Source organism: Arachis stenosperma, chromosome 9 (genome assembly GCF_014773155.1).
Source record: "Arachis stenosperma cultivar V10309 chromosome 9, arast.V10309.gnm1.PFL2, whole genome shotgun sequence".
In the NCBI taxonomy this organism is placed as follows: domain Eukaryota; kingdom Viridiplantae; phylum Streptophyta; class Magnoliopsida; order Fabales; family Fabaceae; genus Arachis; species Arachis stenosperma.
In genome coordinates, this window is record NC_080385.1 from 113,961,114 (window position 1) to 113,980,531 (window position 19,418).

General features: G+C 40.0%; 1 protein-coding gene across 1 annotated transcript; it reads left to right on the forward strand.

The window, feature by feature from the left end:
• The first annotated feature begins 295 nt into the window (after positions 1-295).
• LOC130949827 (uncharacterized) lies at positions 296-933 on the forward strand. Its single transcript, XM_057878447.1, has 2 exons — positions 296-455; positions 611-933. Exons 1-2 carry the CDS (start codon positions 296-298, stop codon positions 931-933), a joined length of 483 nt encoding a protein of 160 aa, XP_057734430.1.
• Positions 934-19,418: the final 18,485 nt, after the last annotated feature.

Sequence of the window (19,418 nt, forward strand, 5' to 3'; positions counted from 1 at the left end):
TTCATGAGCATGCATTTGGGACATAAAGCACTAGACTTGCGACATTAAGACTGATCAACTTGATATCACTTGTTTGGTGTGTATAGGGACCAGATGTCGACTCGCAGACACGGACGCGGGCGAGGTAGATGCAGAATAGGAAATGTTATGCCTAAAGCGACAGGGAATAATCCTAACCCTGTAGACTTCATGGCTACCCTAGGGAATATGGCTGCGGCTATGCAGGCGATAGCCAAAAGCCCTCGGAAACCAAATAAACAATGGAAACAATGGAAACAACGGCGATGAGGGCCCTATGGCGCTTTCCTCATTCCTGAAGGTTCATCCTCTGACCTTCAGAGGAACCTTGAACCCTACCAATGCAGACAATTGGCTTCAAGCCATAGATTGGGCATTACAGGCCCAACAGGTTCCTGAAGAACAGTGGGTTAAGTTTGGAACCTACCAGCTGCAAGGTGAGGCTCAACATTGGTGGCAGGGCATGAGGAGTATTCTGTAGCCTGATGGAGTTGTAATTTTTGGGAGTTATTTCGAATAGAGTTTTATAAGAAGTATTTTCCCAACTCAGTCAGAAATGCTAAGGAACTTGAATTGCTTTAGTTGAAACAAGGCCAGATGACCATTACTGAGTACACTAGCAGATTTGAGGAACTGTTCCATTTTTCACGGATTTGTCAGGGGGCTCCTGAGGACTTTACTGAGTGGAAATGTATCAAGTATGAGGGAGGTCTCCGGAGCAACATTCTGACCTTCGTTGCACATATGGAGATCAGGGTGTTCTCTGAACTCGTGAACAAGAGTAGGGTGGCTGAGGAGTGTGTGAGAAAGGCTTTCCAGAGAATGCCTTTCCAGAGGACTCCAGGGAGGAACTTTGCACCAAGGGATAGACAATTCAAGCGTAGCGGCTTTGTCCCTCAAAATAATCGAGGGTAAGACAACTTTAGGAGGCCAAATGCCAATGCTAATCAGGGAAGAAGACATGGGAAGTGATGAGCGGATAATTTATACGCTTTTTGGCATTGTTTTTAGTATGTTTTTAGTATCTTTTAGTTAGTTTTTAGTATATTTTCATTAGTTTTTAGTTAAAATTCACTTTTCTGGACTTTACTATGAGTTTGTGTGTTTTTCTGTGATTTCAGGTATTTTCTGACTGAAATTGAAGGTTCTGAGCAAAAATCTGATTCAGAGACTGAAAAGGACTGCAGATGCTGTTGGATTCTGACCTCCCTGCACTCGAAGTGGATTTGCTGGAGCTACAGAAGCCCAATTGGCGCGCTCTCAACGGCGTTGGAAAGTAGACATTCTGGGCTTTCCAGCAATATATGATAGTCCATACTTTGCCCAAGATTTGATGGCCCAAACCTGCGTAGCAATTCGGCCTCAGAAATTCCAGCGTTAAACGCCGGAACTGGCATAAAACTTGGAGTTAAACGCCCAAACTGGCATGAAAGCTGGCGTTTAACTCCAGAAAAGGTCTCTACACGAAAATGCTTCAATGCTCAGCCCAAGCACACACCAAGTGGGCCCGGAAGTGGATTTTTCTGTCATTTACTCATTTCTGTAAACCTTAGGATACTAGTTTACTATTAATAGGATCTTTTGACATTGGATCTGGACCTCATGACATTTTTACACATTTCATTGTATACTTTCCACGGCATGAGTCTCTAAACCCCATGGTTGGGGGTGAGGAGCTCTGCTGTGTCTTGATGGATTAATGCAATTACTACTGTTTCTTATTCAATCATGCTTGCTTCCATTCTAAGATATCACTTGTTCTTAACCCGGATGAATGTGATGATCCGTGACACTCATCATATTCTCAATTATGAACGTGTGCCTGACAACCACCTCCGTTCTACCTTAGATTGAGTAGATATCTCTTGGATTCCTTAACCAGAGTCTTCGTGGTATAAGCTAGAACTGATGGCGGCATTCAAGAGAATCCGAAAGGTCTAAACCTTGTCTGTGGTATTCTGAGTAGGATTCAATGATTGAATGACTGTGACGTGCTTCAAACTCCTAGCAGGTGGGGCGTTAGTGACAGACGCAAAAGAATCAATGGATTCTATTCCGGCCTGACCGAGAACCGACAGCTGATTAGCCATGCTGTGACAGAGCATAAGAACATTTTCACTGAGAGGATGGGAGGTAGCCACTGACAACGGTGAAACCCTACATACAGCTTGCCATGGAAGGAGCCTTGCGTGTTTGAGGAAGAAGACAGTAGGAAAGCAGAGATTCAGAAGATGGAGCATCTCCAAAACCTCAACCTATTCTCCATTACTGCAAAACAAGTAACCATTTCATGTTCTTTTGCTTTTCACAATCAATCCTGATAATTTCTGATATCCTGACTAAGATTTACAAGATAACCATAGCTTGCTTCAACCCGACAATCTCCGTGGGATCGACCCTTGCTCACGCAAGGTATTACTTGGACGACCCAGTGCACTTGCTGGTTAGTTGTGCGGGATTGCAAAAGTGTGATTGCAATTTCGTGCACCAAGTTTTTAGCGCCGTTGCCGGGGATTGTTCGAGTTTGGACAACTGACGGCTTATCTTGTTGCTTAGATTAGGACTGTTTTATTTTTGTTGGTTTAGAGTCTTTTAGTTGAGTCTAGTTTCCTATTTTAAGTTTGGTGTCAATTGCATGCTTGTGTTTTTCTTTTAAAATTTTCGATTTTGCATGTTCTTAGTCCCTTTTTGATTCATAAAAATTCTAAGTTTGGTGTCCTCTTTGTGTTTTTCTTTAAAATTTTCGAAAATTAGTGCTAGATTTTCTAAAAATTTTAAGTTTGGTGTCTTTTTGTTGTTTCTCTCTTTCCTCTTTTCAAAAATCAAATCTTTTTCATAAAAATTTTTTCAATCATATCTTTTTAATTGCTATTTTCAAAATCTTTTTAATTAACTAATTGATTCAGTTCTCAATTTGCTTTGATCTTGTTTTCTTTTTGATTTTCGAATTTTTCTTAATTTCCTTTTATTTTATTTTAATTTTTTTCGTTTAATTCAAAAAAAAAAAAGAAAAAACAAAATTTATCTATTTGCAATCATTATCATTTCCCTTTTGTCCATTATGGACCTAAGAGGGATTGATCAGTCCAAAAGGACTCTGGGGTCATATGCTAACCCCACTACAGCTGCATATGGGAGTAGCATCTGTACACCTCCCATCAAAGCAAGCAGCTTTGAGCTAAACCCTCAACTCATTATCATAGTGCAGCAAAATTGCCAGTATTCCGGTCTTCCACAGGAAGAACCTACTGAGTTTCTGGCACAGTTCTTACAAATTGCTGACACAGTACATGATAAAGAGGTAGATCAGGATGTCTACAGACTGTTACTGTTTCCATTTGCTGTGAAAGATCAAGCTAAAAGGTGGTTAAATAACCAACCTACAGCAAGCATAAAGACATGGAAACAGTTATCAGACAAATTCCTGAATCACTTTTACCCTCCAAAGAGGATGACACAGCTAAGGCTGGACATCCAAGGCTTTAAACAAGAGGATAATGAATCCCTTTATAATGCCTGGGAGAGGTATAGAGGTATGCTTAGAAAATGCCCCTCTGAAATGTTTTCAGAGTGGGTGCAGTTAGACATCTTTTACTATGGGCTCACAGAAAAAGCTCAGATGTCTTTAGACCACTCAGCTGGTGGATCCATACACATGAGGAGGACAATTGAAGAAGCTCAAGAGCTTATAGACACTGTTGCTAGAAACCAATATTTGTACTCTAGCAATGAGTTCTCTCCAAAAGAGGAAGTCATGGCAGTAGTCACTGACCCTAATCCTCAAGAACAGATAATTGAGCTTAATCAACAATTGCTCCTGATGACAGAACAGTTAGCAGAATTTAAAGAAATGCTCCATGATACTAAAGTTGCTAACAAGAGCATAGAACTACAGTTGAATCAGGCAAAACAACAAATATCTAAACAGATAACAGAGGAGTGGGAGAACACTGAATGCCACTGCTCAAAAGAGCAAAAAGCCAAACAAGGAACAATTGACAGAGGATAACCAAACCAATGTTCAAAATCCCTCTGAGGACAATAAGAGCCCAAAGAGGAATTTTATTGGCGTTCAAACGCCAGAAAGGGAAGGAAAGCTGGCGTTAAACGCCCATTCCTTGCCCAGTTCTGGCGTTCAAACGCCAGAAAAGGGGGAAAAGTTGGCGTTAAACGCCCATTTTCCACCCAATCCTGGCGTTCAGACGCCAAGGGAGGATCAGACACCTGAGAGTGCTGACAGTAATCCCTCTAAAAAGGCTTCTTCAACCACTTCTGTAAGGCATAAATCTGCAGCATCTAAGGTTGAAGAATATCAAGCCAGGATGCCTTATCCTCAGAAACTCCGCAAGGCGGAACAGGATAAGCAATTTGCCCGCTTTGCAGACTATCTAAGGACTCTTGAAATAAAGATTCCGTTTGCAGAGGCACTTGAGCAAATACCTTCTTATGCTAAGTTCATGAAAGAGATCTTAAGTCATAAGAAGGATTGGAGAGAAACTGAAAAAGTGTTTCTCACTGAAGAATGCAGTGCAGTCATTCTGAAAAGCTTACCAGAAAAGCTTCAAGATCCTGAAAGCTTTATGATACCATGCACATTAGAAGGTGCTTGCACCAAGACAGCTCTATGTGATCTTGGAGCAAGCATCAATCTAATACCTGCATCCACTATCAAAAAGCTTGGGTTGGCTGGAGAAGTCAAACCAACCAGGATATGCCTCCAACTTGCTGATGGCTCCATTAAACACCCATCAGGCATAATAGAGGACATGATTGTCAAGGTTGGGCCCTTTGCCTTTCCCACTGACTTTGTGGTGCTGGAAATGGAGGAGCACAAGAGTGCAACTCTCATTCTAGGAAGACCTTTCCTAGCAACTGGACGAACTCTCATTGATGTACAACGAGGGGAAGTAACCCTTAGAGTCAATGAGGATGAGTTCAAGTTGAATGCTGTAAAAGCTATGCAGTATCCAGACACACCAAATGACTGCATGGGCGCTGACATCATTGACTCTCTGGTAGAAGAGATCAATATGGCTGAAAGCCTAGAATCAGAGCTTGAAGACATCTTCAAGGATGCTCAACCTGATCAAGAAGAACTAGAGGAAGCAAAGGAATTTTCGAAAATTCCTCAGGAGGAGGATAAACCTCCCAAACCTGAACTCAAACCTCTACCACCATCCCTGAAGTACGCATTTCTGGGAGAGGGTGAAACTTTTCCAGTGATTATAAGCTCTGCTTTAAATCCAAAGGAAGAGGAAGCACTAATTCAAGTGCTAAGGACACACAAGACAGCTCTTGGGTGGTCCATAAGTGATCTCAAGGGCATTAGCCCAGCTAGATGCATGCACAAGATCCTGTTGGAGGATAATGCCAAACCAGTGGTCCAACCACAGAGGAGGCTAAATCCAGCCATGAAGGAAGTGGTGCAGAAAGAGGTCACTAAATTACTAGAGGCTGGGATTATTTATCCTATTTCTGATAGCCCTTGGGTGAGCCCTGTCCAAGTTGTCCCCAAAAAGGGAGGCATGACAGTGGTTCATAATGAAAAAAATGAACTGGTTCCTACAAGAACAGTCACAGGGTGGCGCATGTGTATTGACTACAGAAGGCTCAATACAGCCACCAGAAAGGATCATTTCCCTTTACCATTCATAGACCAAATGCTAGAAAGACTAGCTGGTCATGATTACTACTGCTTTTTGGATGGCTATTCAGGTTACAACCAAATTGCAGTAGATCCTCAGGACCAAGAGAAAACAGCATTTACTTGCCCTTCTGGCGTGTTTGCTTACAGAAGGATGCCTTTTGGTCTGTGCAATGCACCTGCAACCTTTCAGAGGTGCATGCTCTCTATCTTCTCAGATATGGTAGAGAAATTTCTGGAAGTCTTCATGGATGACTTTTCAGTATATGGAGACTCATTCAGCTCCTGTCTTAACCACCTATCACTTGTCCTGAAAAGATGCCAAGAGACTAACCTGGTTTTAAACTGGGAGAAATGTCACTTTATGGTGACTGAGGGAATTGTCCTTGGGCATAAAATTTCAAGCAGGGGAATAGAGGTGGATAAGGCAAAGGTAGAGGTAATTGAAAAATTACCACCACCTGCCAATGTTAAGGCAATCAGAAGCTTTCTGGGGCATGCAGGATTCTATAGAAGGTTTATAAAGGATTTTTCGAAAATTGCAAAACCTCTGAGTAATCTGCTAGCTGCTGACACACCATTTGTGTTTGACACACAGTGTCTGCAGGCATTTGAGACCCTGAAAGCTAAGCTGGTCACAGCACCAGTCATCTCTGCACCAGATTGGACATTGCCATTTGAATTAATGTGTGATGCCAGTGACCATGCCATTGGTGCAGTGTTGGGACAGAGGCATAACAAACTTCTGCATGTCATTTACTATGCTAGCCGTGTTCTAAATGATGCACAGAAGAATTACACAACCACAGAAAAAGAATTACTTGCAGTGGTTGGTGGACGAAATTGTGATCCATGTTCTAATTATTTTGAGATGAAGGCTTCTAAGGGGCACCAGCTGAATTCACAACTCCGTTCAACTAACCAGCAAGTGTACTGGGTCGTCCAAGTAATAAACCTTACGTGAGTAAGGGTCGAATCCACAGAGATTGTTGGTATGAAGCAAGCTATGGTCACCTTGTAAATCTCAGTTAGGCAGATTAAATTGGTTTATAGATTTTCGAATAATTAATAATAATTAGAAAATAAAAAGGGATAGAAATACTTATGTAGATTCATTGGTAGGAATTTCAGTTAAGTATATGAAGATGCTGTAAGGCTCAAGGACGCCTGCCCTCCTACTGCTTCAACTCAGTCCTTCTTACTCCTTTCCATGGCAAGCTGTGTATAGGGGTTCACCATCAGCGGTGGCTACTTTCAATCCTCTCGGGAAAATGGTCCTCTGCGGCTGTCACTCGCATGGCTAATCGTCTGGAGGCATCACCCATGGTTGATGGCTACATCCCATCCTCGCAGTGAAAACTAATGCTCACGCACTCTGTCACAGTACGGCTAATCACTGGTTGGTTCTTACTCATACTGGAATAGAATCCCTTGATTCTTTTGCGTTTGTCACTAACGCCCAGCACTTGCAAGTCTGAAGCACGTCACAGTCATTCATTACCGGAATCCTACTCGGAATACCACAGACAAGGTGAGACTTTCTGGATTCCCAGGATCCTACTCGGAATACCACAGACAAGGTGAGACTTTCCGGATCCTCATAAATGCCGCCATCTATCTAGCTTATACCACGAAGATTCTGTTGGGGAATCTAAGAGATACACATTCAAGCTCTGTTGCATGTAGAATGGAAGTGGTTGTCAATCACGCGCGTTCATAAGTGAGAATGATGATGAGGGTTATTTACTTATCACATTCATCATGTTCTTGGGTGAATATCTTGGAATAAGAATAAGAAAGATTTGAATAAAAGAAAATAGAACTTCATTAATACTTGAGGTACAGCAGAGCTCCACACCCTTAATCTATGGTGTGCAGAAACTCCACCGTTGAAAATACATAAGTAAAAGAGGTTCAGGCATGGCCGAATGGCCAGCCCTCTCCATGATCAAGTGACCGAATATTCTAAGAGATTAAACTGTCAAAAGATGTCTAATACAATAGATAAATGTCCTATATATACTAGACTAGCTACTAGGGTTTACATGAGTAAGTAATTGATGCATAAATCCACTTCCGGGGCCCACTTGGTGTATGTTTGGGCTGAGCTTGTTCAATCCACGAGCTGAGGCTTCTCTTGGAGTTGAACTCTGAGTTATGACGTGTTTTGGGCGTTCAACTCCGGATCATGACGTTTTTCTGGCGTTTAACTCCAGACAGCAGCGTGTACTTGGCGTTCAACGCCAAGTTACGTCGTCATTCTTCGAATAAAGTATGGACTATTATATATTGCTGGAAAGCCCTGGATGTCTACTTTCCAACGCCGTTGAGAGCGCGCCAATTGGAGTTCTGTAGCTCCAGAAAATCCATTTCGAGTGCAGGGAGGTCAGAATCCAACAGCATCAGCAGTCCTTTTGTCAGCCTTTTTCAGAGTTTTGCTCAAATCCCTCAATTTCAGTCAGAATTTACCTGAAATCACAGAAAAACACACAAACTCATAGTAAAGTCCAGAAATGTGAATTTAACATAAAAACTAATGAAAACATCCCTAAAAGTAGCTCAATCCTACTAAAAACTATCTAAAAACAATGCCAAAAAGCATATAAATTATCCGCTCATCAGTGGTTTATGCCATTGACAAGTTTAGATCTTATCTAGTAGGATCCAAGGTAGTTGTGTACACTGACCATGCTGCTCTTAAATACTTACTCACAAAGCAGGATTCAAAACCCAGGCTTATCAGATGGGTGTTGCTTCTGCAAGAGTTTGATATAGAAATAAGAGACAGAAAAGGGACATAGAACCAAGTAGCTGATCATCTGTCCCGAATAGAACCAGTAGCTGGGGCGTCCCTCCCTTCTACTGAGATCTCTGAGACTTTCCCAGATGAGCAACTCTTTGCCATTCAGGAAGCTCCATGGTTTGCAGATATGGCAAACTATAAAGCTGTGAGGTTCATACCCAAGGAGTACAGCAATGTGCAAAGAAAGAAATTAATTTCAGATGCCAAGTACTACCTCTGGGATGAACCATATCTCTTTAAGAGATGTGCTGATGGAGTGATCCGCAGATGTGTACCCAGAGAAGAAGCACAAAGGATCATATGGCATTGCCATAGATCACAGTATGGAGGACATTTTGGAAGTGAGCGAACAGCCACTAAAGTCCTCCAGTGTGGCTTCTACTGGCCTACTCTCTATAAAGATTCCCGAGAGTTTGTGCGTAACTGTGACAGTTGCCAAAGAGCTGGTAACCTGCCTCACGGATATGCCATGCCTCAACAAGGGATATTAGAGATAGAATTGTTTGATGTATGGGGAATTGACTTTATGGGGCCATTCCCACCATCATACTCAAACACTTACATTCTGGTGGCGGTGGACTATGTATCTAAGTGGGTAGAAGCAATTGCTACACCCACTAATGATACCAAGACCGTGCTAAAATTCCTCCAGAAACACATCTTCAGTAGATTTGGTGTTCCCAGAGTACTAATCAGTGATGGGGGCTCTCATTTCTGCAACAAATAGCTATACTCTACTATGGTTAGATATGGAATCCGCCATAAAGTGGCAACTCCGTATCATCCACAGACAAATGGGCAAGCTGAAGTTTCTAACAGAGAGCTAAAAAGAATCCTAGAACGGACTGTGATAGCCCGAAGAAAGGATTGGGCAAAGAGCTTGGATGATGCTCTGTGGACATACAGAACAGCATTCAAGACTCCTATAGGAACCTCTCCATACCAACTGGTGTATGGGAAGGCCTGTCATTTGCCTGTGGAACTGGAACATAAAGCCTACTGGGCAACCAGATTCCTAAACATGGATGCTCAGTTAGCTGGTGAAAAAAGATTGCTCCAGTTAAATGAGCTAGAGGAGTTCAGACTCAATGCCTTTGAAAATGCAAAAATTTATAAGGAAAAGGCAAAGAAGTGGCATGACAAGAAATTGTCAACCAGAGTCTTTGAGCCAGGACAAAAAGTTCTGCTCTTCAACTCCAGGCTCAAATTGTTCCCAGGAAAACTCAAATCCCGGTGGAGGGGTCCGTATGTGATCACAGGAGTGTCACCATATGGATATGTTGAGCTTCAGGATATTGATTCTGACAGAAAGTTCATTGTTAACGGACAGAGAATCAAGCATTATCTTGAAGGCAATTTTGAGCACGAATGCTCAAAACTGAGACTTGAGTGATTCTCAGTGAAGGTCCAGCTAAAGACAGTAAAGAAGCACTTGCTGGGAGGCAACCCAGTCATTAGGAGGTTATATGATTTGTTCTTACAGAGGCAAGTATCAAAAATGAAGGAATTCACAGAGTTACAGAAGGATTCAGCTCAAAAAGCAGAGAAAATGAGCTTACTGGCGAAAAAACGCCAGTAAGGGGCATTTTGGGCGTTAAACGCCAGAATGGGCACCATTCTGGGCGTTTAACGCCAGGTGTGCAGCATCCTGGGCGTTTTGGAAAAACGCCCAGTGATAAAGGTTTTCTGGCGTTTAACGCCAGCCAGGGCACCTGGCTGGGCGTTAAACGCCCAAAAGGGGTAACAAATGGGCGTTAAACGCCAGAATGGGTGCCATTCTGGGCGTTTAACGCCAGAAAGGTGGGGGACCACAATTTTGTTTTCAACTCAGATTTTTCCAAACTTTCCTTTTCTTACCCATACTCTTCTACATAAATGCACTTCAACCTTTCATCATTCACTTTCAAATCTTCACAAATCAAAACCATTCTTCAAATCTATTTCAAATTAATCCCAAATCTTCTTCAAAAACTCACCCTTTTCTCAATTTCTTTACATATCTTCTCAAATCTCCTTTCAAATCTCTCTTTTTTTCGAAAACTCCCCTCCCCACCTTATAAATTCACGTTTGGACCCCTCATTGCCCACGCCATTCGAATTTGCTCCTCTCTCTCTCTCTTCTTTCCTTTCTTTTGCTTGAGGACAAGCAAACCTCTAAGTTTGGTGTGCTTTTCTGTGATCACTGAGCCAAGATTCATCAATATCATGGCTCCTAAGGGAAAACAACCCAATTTAAGAGGCAAGAAAGAGAATAATCCAAAGAATCTTTGGAATCAAGAGAAGTTCTTAACCAAAGAACATGAAGACCATTATCATAAAATAATGGGTCTGAGGTCAGTGATCCCGGAAGTAAAATTTGATCTGAAAGAAGATGAATATCCGGGGATCCAAGAGCAAATTCAAAATAGAGGATGGGAAGTTCTAACCAATCCTGAGACAAAGGTTGGAAGGAACATGGTTCAGGAATTCTACTGAAATCTGTGGCTGATAGATAAGCAGAGAATGACTGGAACCGCTTACCATACCTACAGAACCATGGTCAGAGGGAAAGTTATGTACTTCCATCTGGACAAAATAAGAGAAATCTTCAAGTTACCTCAACTGCAAGATGATCCTGACTCCTTTAATAGGAGGATGGTGAGAGTAGATAAAGGGTTGGATCAAGTTCTAGAGGACATATGCCTCCCTGAAACTAAGTGGATAACCAATTCTAAGGGCGTCCCTAACCAACTCAAGAGGGGAGACCTCAAACCAATTGCAAGAGGTTGGCTAGACTTTATTGGGCATTCCATAGTGCCCACTAGCAACCGTTCTGAGGTCACCATCAAGAGAGCAGTGATGATTCATTGCATTATGCTTGGAAGAGAAGTGGAGGTTCATCATGTGATCGCCTGTGAGATCTACACAATTGCAAATAAGAATTCCACTGTAACCAAACTGGCCTACCCAAGCTTGATCTCCTTGCTCTGCAAAGAGGCTGGGGTGAAGATGGGAGCAGATGAATTCATACCCATTGAACATCCAATCACCAAGAAGTCAATGGAAGGAGCAAGAGGAGCAGGGGCGTGAACTCCAAGAGATGAAACGCCAAAAGCTCTCCTCTCAAGCTGAGGGAGCATCCACTTCTCAAAATCAAGGTTGTTGAGTCCTAACTCTGTGAAAACCTCTATCATTAGGAGCCTATTTTTGCGTTTTTTGTTTTCTATTTTTAGTTTCATTTTATATCTATACTTAAGTCTTGCTCTTAATTCATAATTAATAAAATTTAAAGATTATGCCTTAAAGCTATGAATGTCCTATGAATCCATCACCTCTCTTAAATGAAAAATGCTTTAATCAAAAAAGAACAAGAAGTACAGGATTTCGAAATTTATCCTTGAAACTAGCTTAATTGGTTTGATGTGGTGACAATACTTTTTGTTTTCTGAATGTATGCTTGAACAGTGCATATGTCTTTTGAATTTGTTATTCATGAATGTTAAAATTGTTGGCTCTTGAAAGAATGATGACAAAGGAGACATGTTACTGAGGATCTGAAAAATCATAAAAATGATTCTTGAAGCAAGAAAAAGCAGTGAATACAAAAAAAAAATTCGAAAAGAAAAAGAGAAAAAGAAAGAAAAAGAAAGAAATAAAAGTTGTGATCCAAAGCAAAAAGAGTGTGCTTAAGAACCCTGGACACCTCTAATTGGGGACTCTAGCAAAGCTGAGTCACAATCTGAAAAGGTTCACCCAATTATGTGTCTGTGGCATGTATGTATCCGGTGGTAATACTGGAAGACAGAGTGCTTTGGGCCACAGCCAAGACTCATAAAGTAGCTGTGTTCAAGAATCATCATACTTAACTAGGAGAATCAATAACACTATCTGGATTCTGAGTTCCTAAAGAAGCCAATCATTCTGAATTTCAAAGGATAAAGTGAGATGCCAAAACTGTTCGGAGGCAAAAAGCTACTAGTCCCGCTCATCTAATTTGGAGCTAAGTTTCATTGATAATTTGGAGTCTATAGTATATTCTCTTCTTTTTATCTTATTTGATTTTCAGTTGCTTGGGGACAAGCAACAATTTAAGTTTGGTGTTGTGATGAGCGGATAATTTATACGCTTTTTGGCATTGTTTTTAGTATGTTTTTAGTATCTTTTAGTTAGTTTTTAGTATATTTTCATTAGTTTTTAGTTAAAATTCACTTTTCTGGACTTTACTATGAGTTTGTGTGTTTTTCTGTGATTTCAGGTATTTTCTGACTGAAATTGAAGGTTCTGAGCAAAAATCTGATTCAGAGACTGAAAAGGACTGCAGATGCTGTTGGATTCTGACCTCCCTGCACTCGAAGTGGATTTTCTGGAGCTACAGAAGCCCAATTGGCGCGCTCTCAACGGCGTTGGAAAGTAGACATCCTGGGCTTTCCAGCAATATATGATAGTCTATACTTTGCCCAAGATTTGATGGCCCAAACCTGCGTAGCAATTCGGCCTCAGAAATTCCAGCGTTAAACGCCGGAACTGGCATAAAACTTGGAGTTAAACGCCCAAACTGGCATGAAAGCTGGCGTTTAACTCCAGAAAAGGTCTCTACACGAAAATGCTTCAATGCTCAGCCCAAGCACACACCAAGTGGGCCCGGAAGTGGATTTTTCTGTCATTTACTCATTTCTGTAAACCTTAGGATACTAGTTTACTATTAATAGGATCTTTTGACATTGGATCTGGACCTCATGACATTTTTACACATTTCATTGTATACTTTCCACGGCATGAGTCTCTAAACCCCATGGTTGGGGGTGAGGAGCTCTGCTGTGTCTTGATGGATTAATGCAATTACTACTGTTTCTTATTCAATCATGCTTGCTTCCATTCTAAGATATCACTTGTTCTTAACCCGGATGAATGTGATGATCCGTGACACTCATCATATTCTTAATTATGAATGTGTGCCTGACAACCACCTCCGTTCTACCTTAGATTGAGTAGATATCTCTTGGATTCCTTAACCAGAGTCTTCGTGGTATAAGCTAGAACTGATGGCGGCATTCAAGAGAATCCAGAAGGTCTAAACCTTGTCTGTGGTATTCTGAGTAGGATTCAATGATTGACTGACTGTGACGTGCTTCAAACTCCTAGCAGGCGGGGCGTTAGTGACAGACGCAAAAGAATCAATGGATTCTATTCCGGCCTGACCGAGAACCGACAGCTGATTAGCCATGCTGTGACAGAGCATAGGAACATTTTCACTGAGAGGATGGGAGGTAGCCACTGACAACGGTGAAACCCTACATATAGCTTGCCATGGAAGGAGCCTTGCGTGTTTGAGGAAGAAGACAGTAGGAAAGCAGAGATTCAGAAGATGGAGCATCTCCAAAACCTCAACCTATTCTCCATTACTGCAAAACAAGTAACCATTTCATGTTCTTTTGCTTTTCACAATCAATCCTGATAATTTCTGATATCCTGACTAAGATTTACAAGATAACCATAGCTTGCTTCAAGCCGACAATCTCCGTGGGATCGACCCTTGCTCACGCAAGGTATTACTTGGACGACCCAGTGCACTTGCTGGTTAGTTGTGCGGGATTGCAAAAGTGTGATTGCAATTTCGTGCACCAGGAAGCAGCCACATCAGGATTTGAGCTGTCACAGATGTGAGAAGTACCATTTAGGAGTTCCGTGCAGGTTTAGGACTGGAGTATGCTATTCTTCGGGACAGCCCAAACACTTGGCCAATAACTGTCCCGAGAAGAAGAGGTATGAGATTGGCAGAGTACAGCAGCCGGGGAGAGTATACACTACTTCTGCAGTAGACGCTGAGGGGTCAGAGACACTGATTAGAGGTAACTGTGAGATGGCTGGTAAAATTTTGAATGCCTTATTTGATTCTGGAGCAACATATTCGTTTATTACATTTAAAAAAGCTGATGAGTTAGGATTAAAAATAGTAATCCTGGGGTATGATTTGAAGGTGTATAATGCTACCCATGAGGCTATGATGACTATGTTAAGGTGCCCACAAGTTCCATTTCGAATATAATAGCGTGAATTCGTGCATGACTTAATTTGTCTACCAATGAATGGTCTAGATCTCATTCTGAGGTTAGACTGGTTATCCAAGAACCATGTTTTTCTCGACTGTTATGCAAAATCAGTGTGCTTTATGCCGGAAGACACAAAAGGGCCGGTTGTGGTGAATAGTTACTACTTGAATTCTATGATGGTGAATTGTTCTAGGGCCGAATGTTAGGGTATTTTGTTGTTAACTGCAGGTGTTTCGGGTGATGATCAAAGTTTGGAGCAAATTTTGGTTGTGTGAGTTTCTGGAGGTGTTTCCCGATGACATTGACGAATTTCCATCTAAACGAGAGGTTGAGTTCGCTATTGAGTTGGTGCCTGGGGCTGGACCAATCTCGAGGGCTCCTTATAGGATGTCACCTCTAGAAATGGCTGAGCTGAAGTCTTAGCTAGAAGATCTGTTAGGTAAGAACTTTATCTGACCAAGTGTTTCTCCATGGGGTGCGCCAGTGTTACTGGTGAAGAAGAAAGATGGGAGTATGCGCTTATGTGTTGATTATTGACAGCTGAATAAGATTATTATGAAGAATAAATACCCGTTGCCAAGGATTGATGACCTAATGGACCAGTTACAGGGAGCTGGTGTGTTATCTAAAATTGATCTACGATTCGGAAACCATCAGATAAGGGTCAGAGATGAGAATACTCCCAAAGCTGCATTTAGGACGCGCTATGGTCACTATGAATATTCAGTGATGTCCTTTGGATTGACTAATACTCTGGCGATATTCATGGATTACATGAATAGGATTCTCCATCCATATCTGGATAAGTTTGTTGTTGTGTTTATCGATGACATTCTTATTTACCCTATGACAGAGGATGAGCATGCAGATCACTTACAGATGGTGTTGTAAATCTTGAAGGAAAGGAAGTTATATGCTAAGCTATCTAAGTGTGAGTTCTGGAAGTCTGAAGTGAAATTTATTGGCCACGTGGTGAGTAAGCAGGGAATTGCAGAAGATCCTGCTAAGGTTAAAATAGTGATAAATTGGGAGTGACCAACTTCAGTGACGGAGATCAGAAGTTTCCTAGGTTTGGCGGGTTATTATCGGAGGTTCATTAAAGGGTTTTCACAGCTCGCTCTGCCTTTGACCAAGCTGACGAGGAAGGATGTTCTTTTTTTTGTGGACTCCTAAGTGCGAGGAGAGTTTTCTTTCATCAAAGCAGAGGTAGACTACCTCACCCGTGTTGGTGTTGCCTGTGACGAGAGAACTATTCGAAGTATACTGTGATGCATCACTGAAGAGTTTAGGATGCGTGCTGATGTAGCACCATAAAGTGGTAGCTTATGCCTCACGTCAGTTAAGGCCACATGAAAGGAATTATCCAACTCACAATTTGGAGTTTGCTGCCGTTATGTTCGCTTTGAATTTTTGAAGGCATTATCTCTATGGTGTCAGGTCTCAAGTTTTCTCATACCATAAGAGATTGAAGTACATCTTTGAACAAAAAGAGTTGAATACGCATCAGAGAAGATGGATGGAACTTTTGAAGGATTATGACTTCGAGTTGAACTACCATCCTAGAAAGGAGAATGTTGTGGCGGATGTGATGATCGGATTTTCTATCGGTAAAGAAATTCACAAATATAATCACGTTGTAAGTATAGTTTCTAAACCAATAAAAAATCCTTTCGTACAAAAGTTTTGGTTGTTACAAGTAACAAACCCCTTTGAAATTGATAACCGAAGTATTTAAACTTCGGGTCGTCTTCTCAAGGAATTGCAGGGAGGTATGATTTATTATTGGTTATGGAAAAATGTATGCTTTTGGGGTTTTTAAAAGGTTTGAACAAGAGAAATAAATTGCAAGGGAAATAAATTAATAATTGAAAAACTCTTGGCAAGGTATGAGAACTGGAATTCCTATCCTAGTTATCCTTATCAGGTGTGATGAGAATTGGATTTCAACCCCACTTGGTCAGCCTTTACTAAACAAAGAAAGTTCAAGTGGACTAATTAGCTTGATCCTCAAGTCCTAGTCAATCCCTATGGAAGGTCTAGCTTTAGAGTGATCCAGATCAATCAGTAATTTCAATTCCAATCAACAGCTGAGTTTGATAACTCAAGTGTTACCAATTACTCGAATCAAAATAATTTGGATAAAGCGAAAGCATCAATAACATAAATTAAAGAAAGCAATCATAAGTCTGAAATACCTCAATGTGTATTAATTAAGAAAATCAATCCAAACATAAAGAGTTTATAAACCAAATTGAGAAAAAAAGTAAAAGGAACATTGAACCTGAAAATTGAGAAGAAGAAATCCTAATTTCTTTAAAAGGAATTCTAATCTTAAATCCTGAGAGAGGAGAGAACTTCTCTCTCTAAAAACTACATCTAAAAATTAAAATTGTGAATTATGAATGAATGATGATGAATGAATGGATTTCCCCACTTTATAGCCTCTAATCCATAGTTATCAAATCCGGACTGGACTAGCCGGTTAGACCAAAAAACTGGTAAACCGGTCTGGGTTAACATTTGAACCGGATAAGTAAACAAATCGGTCAAACTCGGAAAATCCGGTCAAACCCGATTTAAACCGAGGCTCGAACCAGAGCGGGTTAACCGCTGATATCAGCAACACTCAATGTCAAAAATTGAGAATATATACCAGGCGCTGCTGCTGGGGCTCGAACTTAAGTTTTTCAAGTTGCAAAAGAGCCCTTGCAACCACTGGGGCAGGTCTTCTCTTGATGTTATATGGTGTGTTTTAAAAAATATATTATTAATTATTAGACATATCCTAATTAATCAATTGTGTATTAATTAAAAAATATTTTTTATCTTTTTATTCTAATGAATAGTATTCATATTATTTTATTTTATTTTTTATTTTATACTTAATTTTTTAAAAAAGAATTTTTTTAATTATATATAATTATTAAAATAAAAATTAAACTTTGTTAAATATCTTTAAATTAAAAAAATAAGCAAAAAATTTTTATTAATCAATAACATATTTTTGTTATTGATAGTTATATAACATCTATTAATATTAATATTATTTAACCTATATTTGAATAATGTAATAGATAATAATTAATTAATGAATTAGAAAATAAATTAATTTGATATCAAAAATTAAATTTTATATAATTAATTAATTATGACAGGGTCAACCGGTTGAACCTGTGACCCACCGGTTGAACCAGTGACTCAGTGACCCAATGACCTGACCAGATCTATTACCGGGTCCGTTCTGATAACTATGCTCTAATCTGTATTTTCTGGGCCGAAAACTGGGCCAAAAATAGCCCAGAATTCGCTGGTTATGAAATCAAACACGCAGATTTTTGTCACTGCGATGCGTCCGTGTGGAGCACGCGTTCGTGTTGCCTAGATGTATGGCCACTATAACAAATTATATATCATTTCGAAGCCCCAGACGTTAGCTTTCCAACCCAGCTAAAACCGCATCATTTGGACCTCTGTAGCTCAAGTTATGATCGATTTAGTGTGAGAGGGTCAGGTTGACAGCTTTGTAGTTCCTTCAATTTCTTGTATTCCTTCCACTTTTGCATGCCTCCTTTCCATCCTCCAAGCCATTCCTGTCCTGTAATCTCTAAAATCACTTAACACACATCACAGCGTCTAATGGTAATAAGAAGAAATTAATATTAGCAAATATAAGGCCAAAGAAGTATGTTTTTAATCATAGCACAAAATCAGGAAGGAAAACGCAAAACATGCGATTTCTATGAATAAGCGTGAGAATAATGGATGAAAAATCACTCAATTTAGCACAATATAAACCATAAATAGTGGTTTATCAACCTTCCCACACTTAAACATTAGCATGTCCTCATGCTAAGCTCAAGAGAAGCTATAAGAGAGTGAAGAGGAATGGTAGAATGTATGAAATGCAGCCTATCTATATGAATGCAACTACATGCAAAAATGATTCTACCTACTTGGTTAAAAGTAAATGAATCTTTCAAGAACAAATATGAACTGGATTTCACTAATTCAAATCACAAAATAAAGTACAAGTAAACTTGCCAAAGAAAATAGCTTATGAAAGGCAGGAACAAAGAATCGAGCATCGAACCCTCACTAGAAGTGTATGCACTCTAATTGCTTAGGTGTTTAAGGTTCGATCTCTCAATTCTCTACTAATCTTGCTTTCTAAGACTTGCTCTTCATCTAACAATCAAAAAAGAATTAATGCACCAATACACAAATCAGAAGGTCTTTTAAGGGTTGTAATGGGGTCAAGGTCAAGGTAGGATTGTATTTGGTCAAGTGGACTAAGATTTGAATCCTTAATTACAATGCAAAATTTAACTGCCCATTAACGATGTTTACCACACATTCATGCATCCCAAATTTAAGTACAACTCATATGCATTGATATTATTACTTAACTTTGGGCATTTTGTCCCCTTTTATTATTTGTTTTTTTTTTTCTTTTTTTTTTCTTTTTCTATTTTTCTTTTCTTTATCTATTTTTTTCTCTTTTTCAATGCATATGATTAAGGTATTTGAATGCATGAACATATTCTCAACATTCTTTCACATTTTCAAAAAATTCTAACATACTCAATTCTCAAACCAAATGTTTCCAAATCCACTTTCCCCACACTTAATTCATGAGCATTTTCACTAGTCTAAGCTAATCAAGGATTCAAATTAAGGACATTATTGTTTTTCGCTTAGAGTTAGTGATGTGCTAAAGTAAAGAATAAAGGGGTAAAATAAGTTCAACATTGGTATACAAAGGATAATGGAAGGTTAAGGCCATATGGGTATGTAAGCTTAGTGAAACAAGGCCTCAATCATATAAGTGCATGCATACATGAAATAATGGACATATAGAATTAAGCAAGACAAAGATCACAATTTTAGAGAGAACAACACACACCAAAAATAAAATATTGGTTGA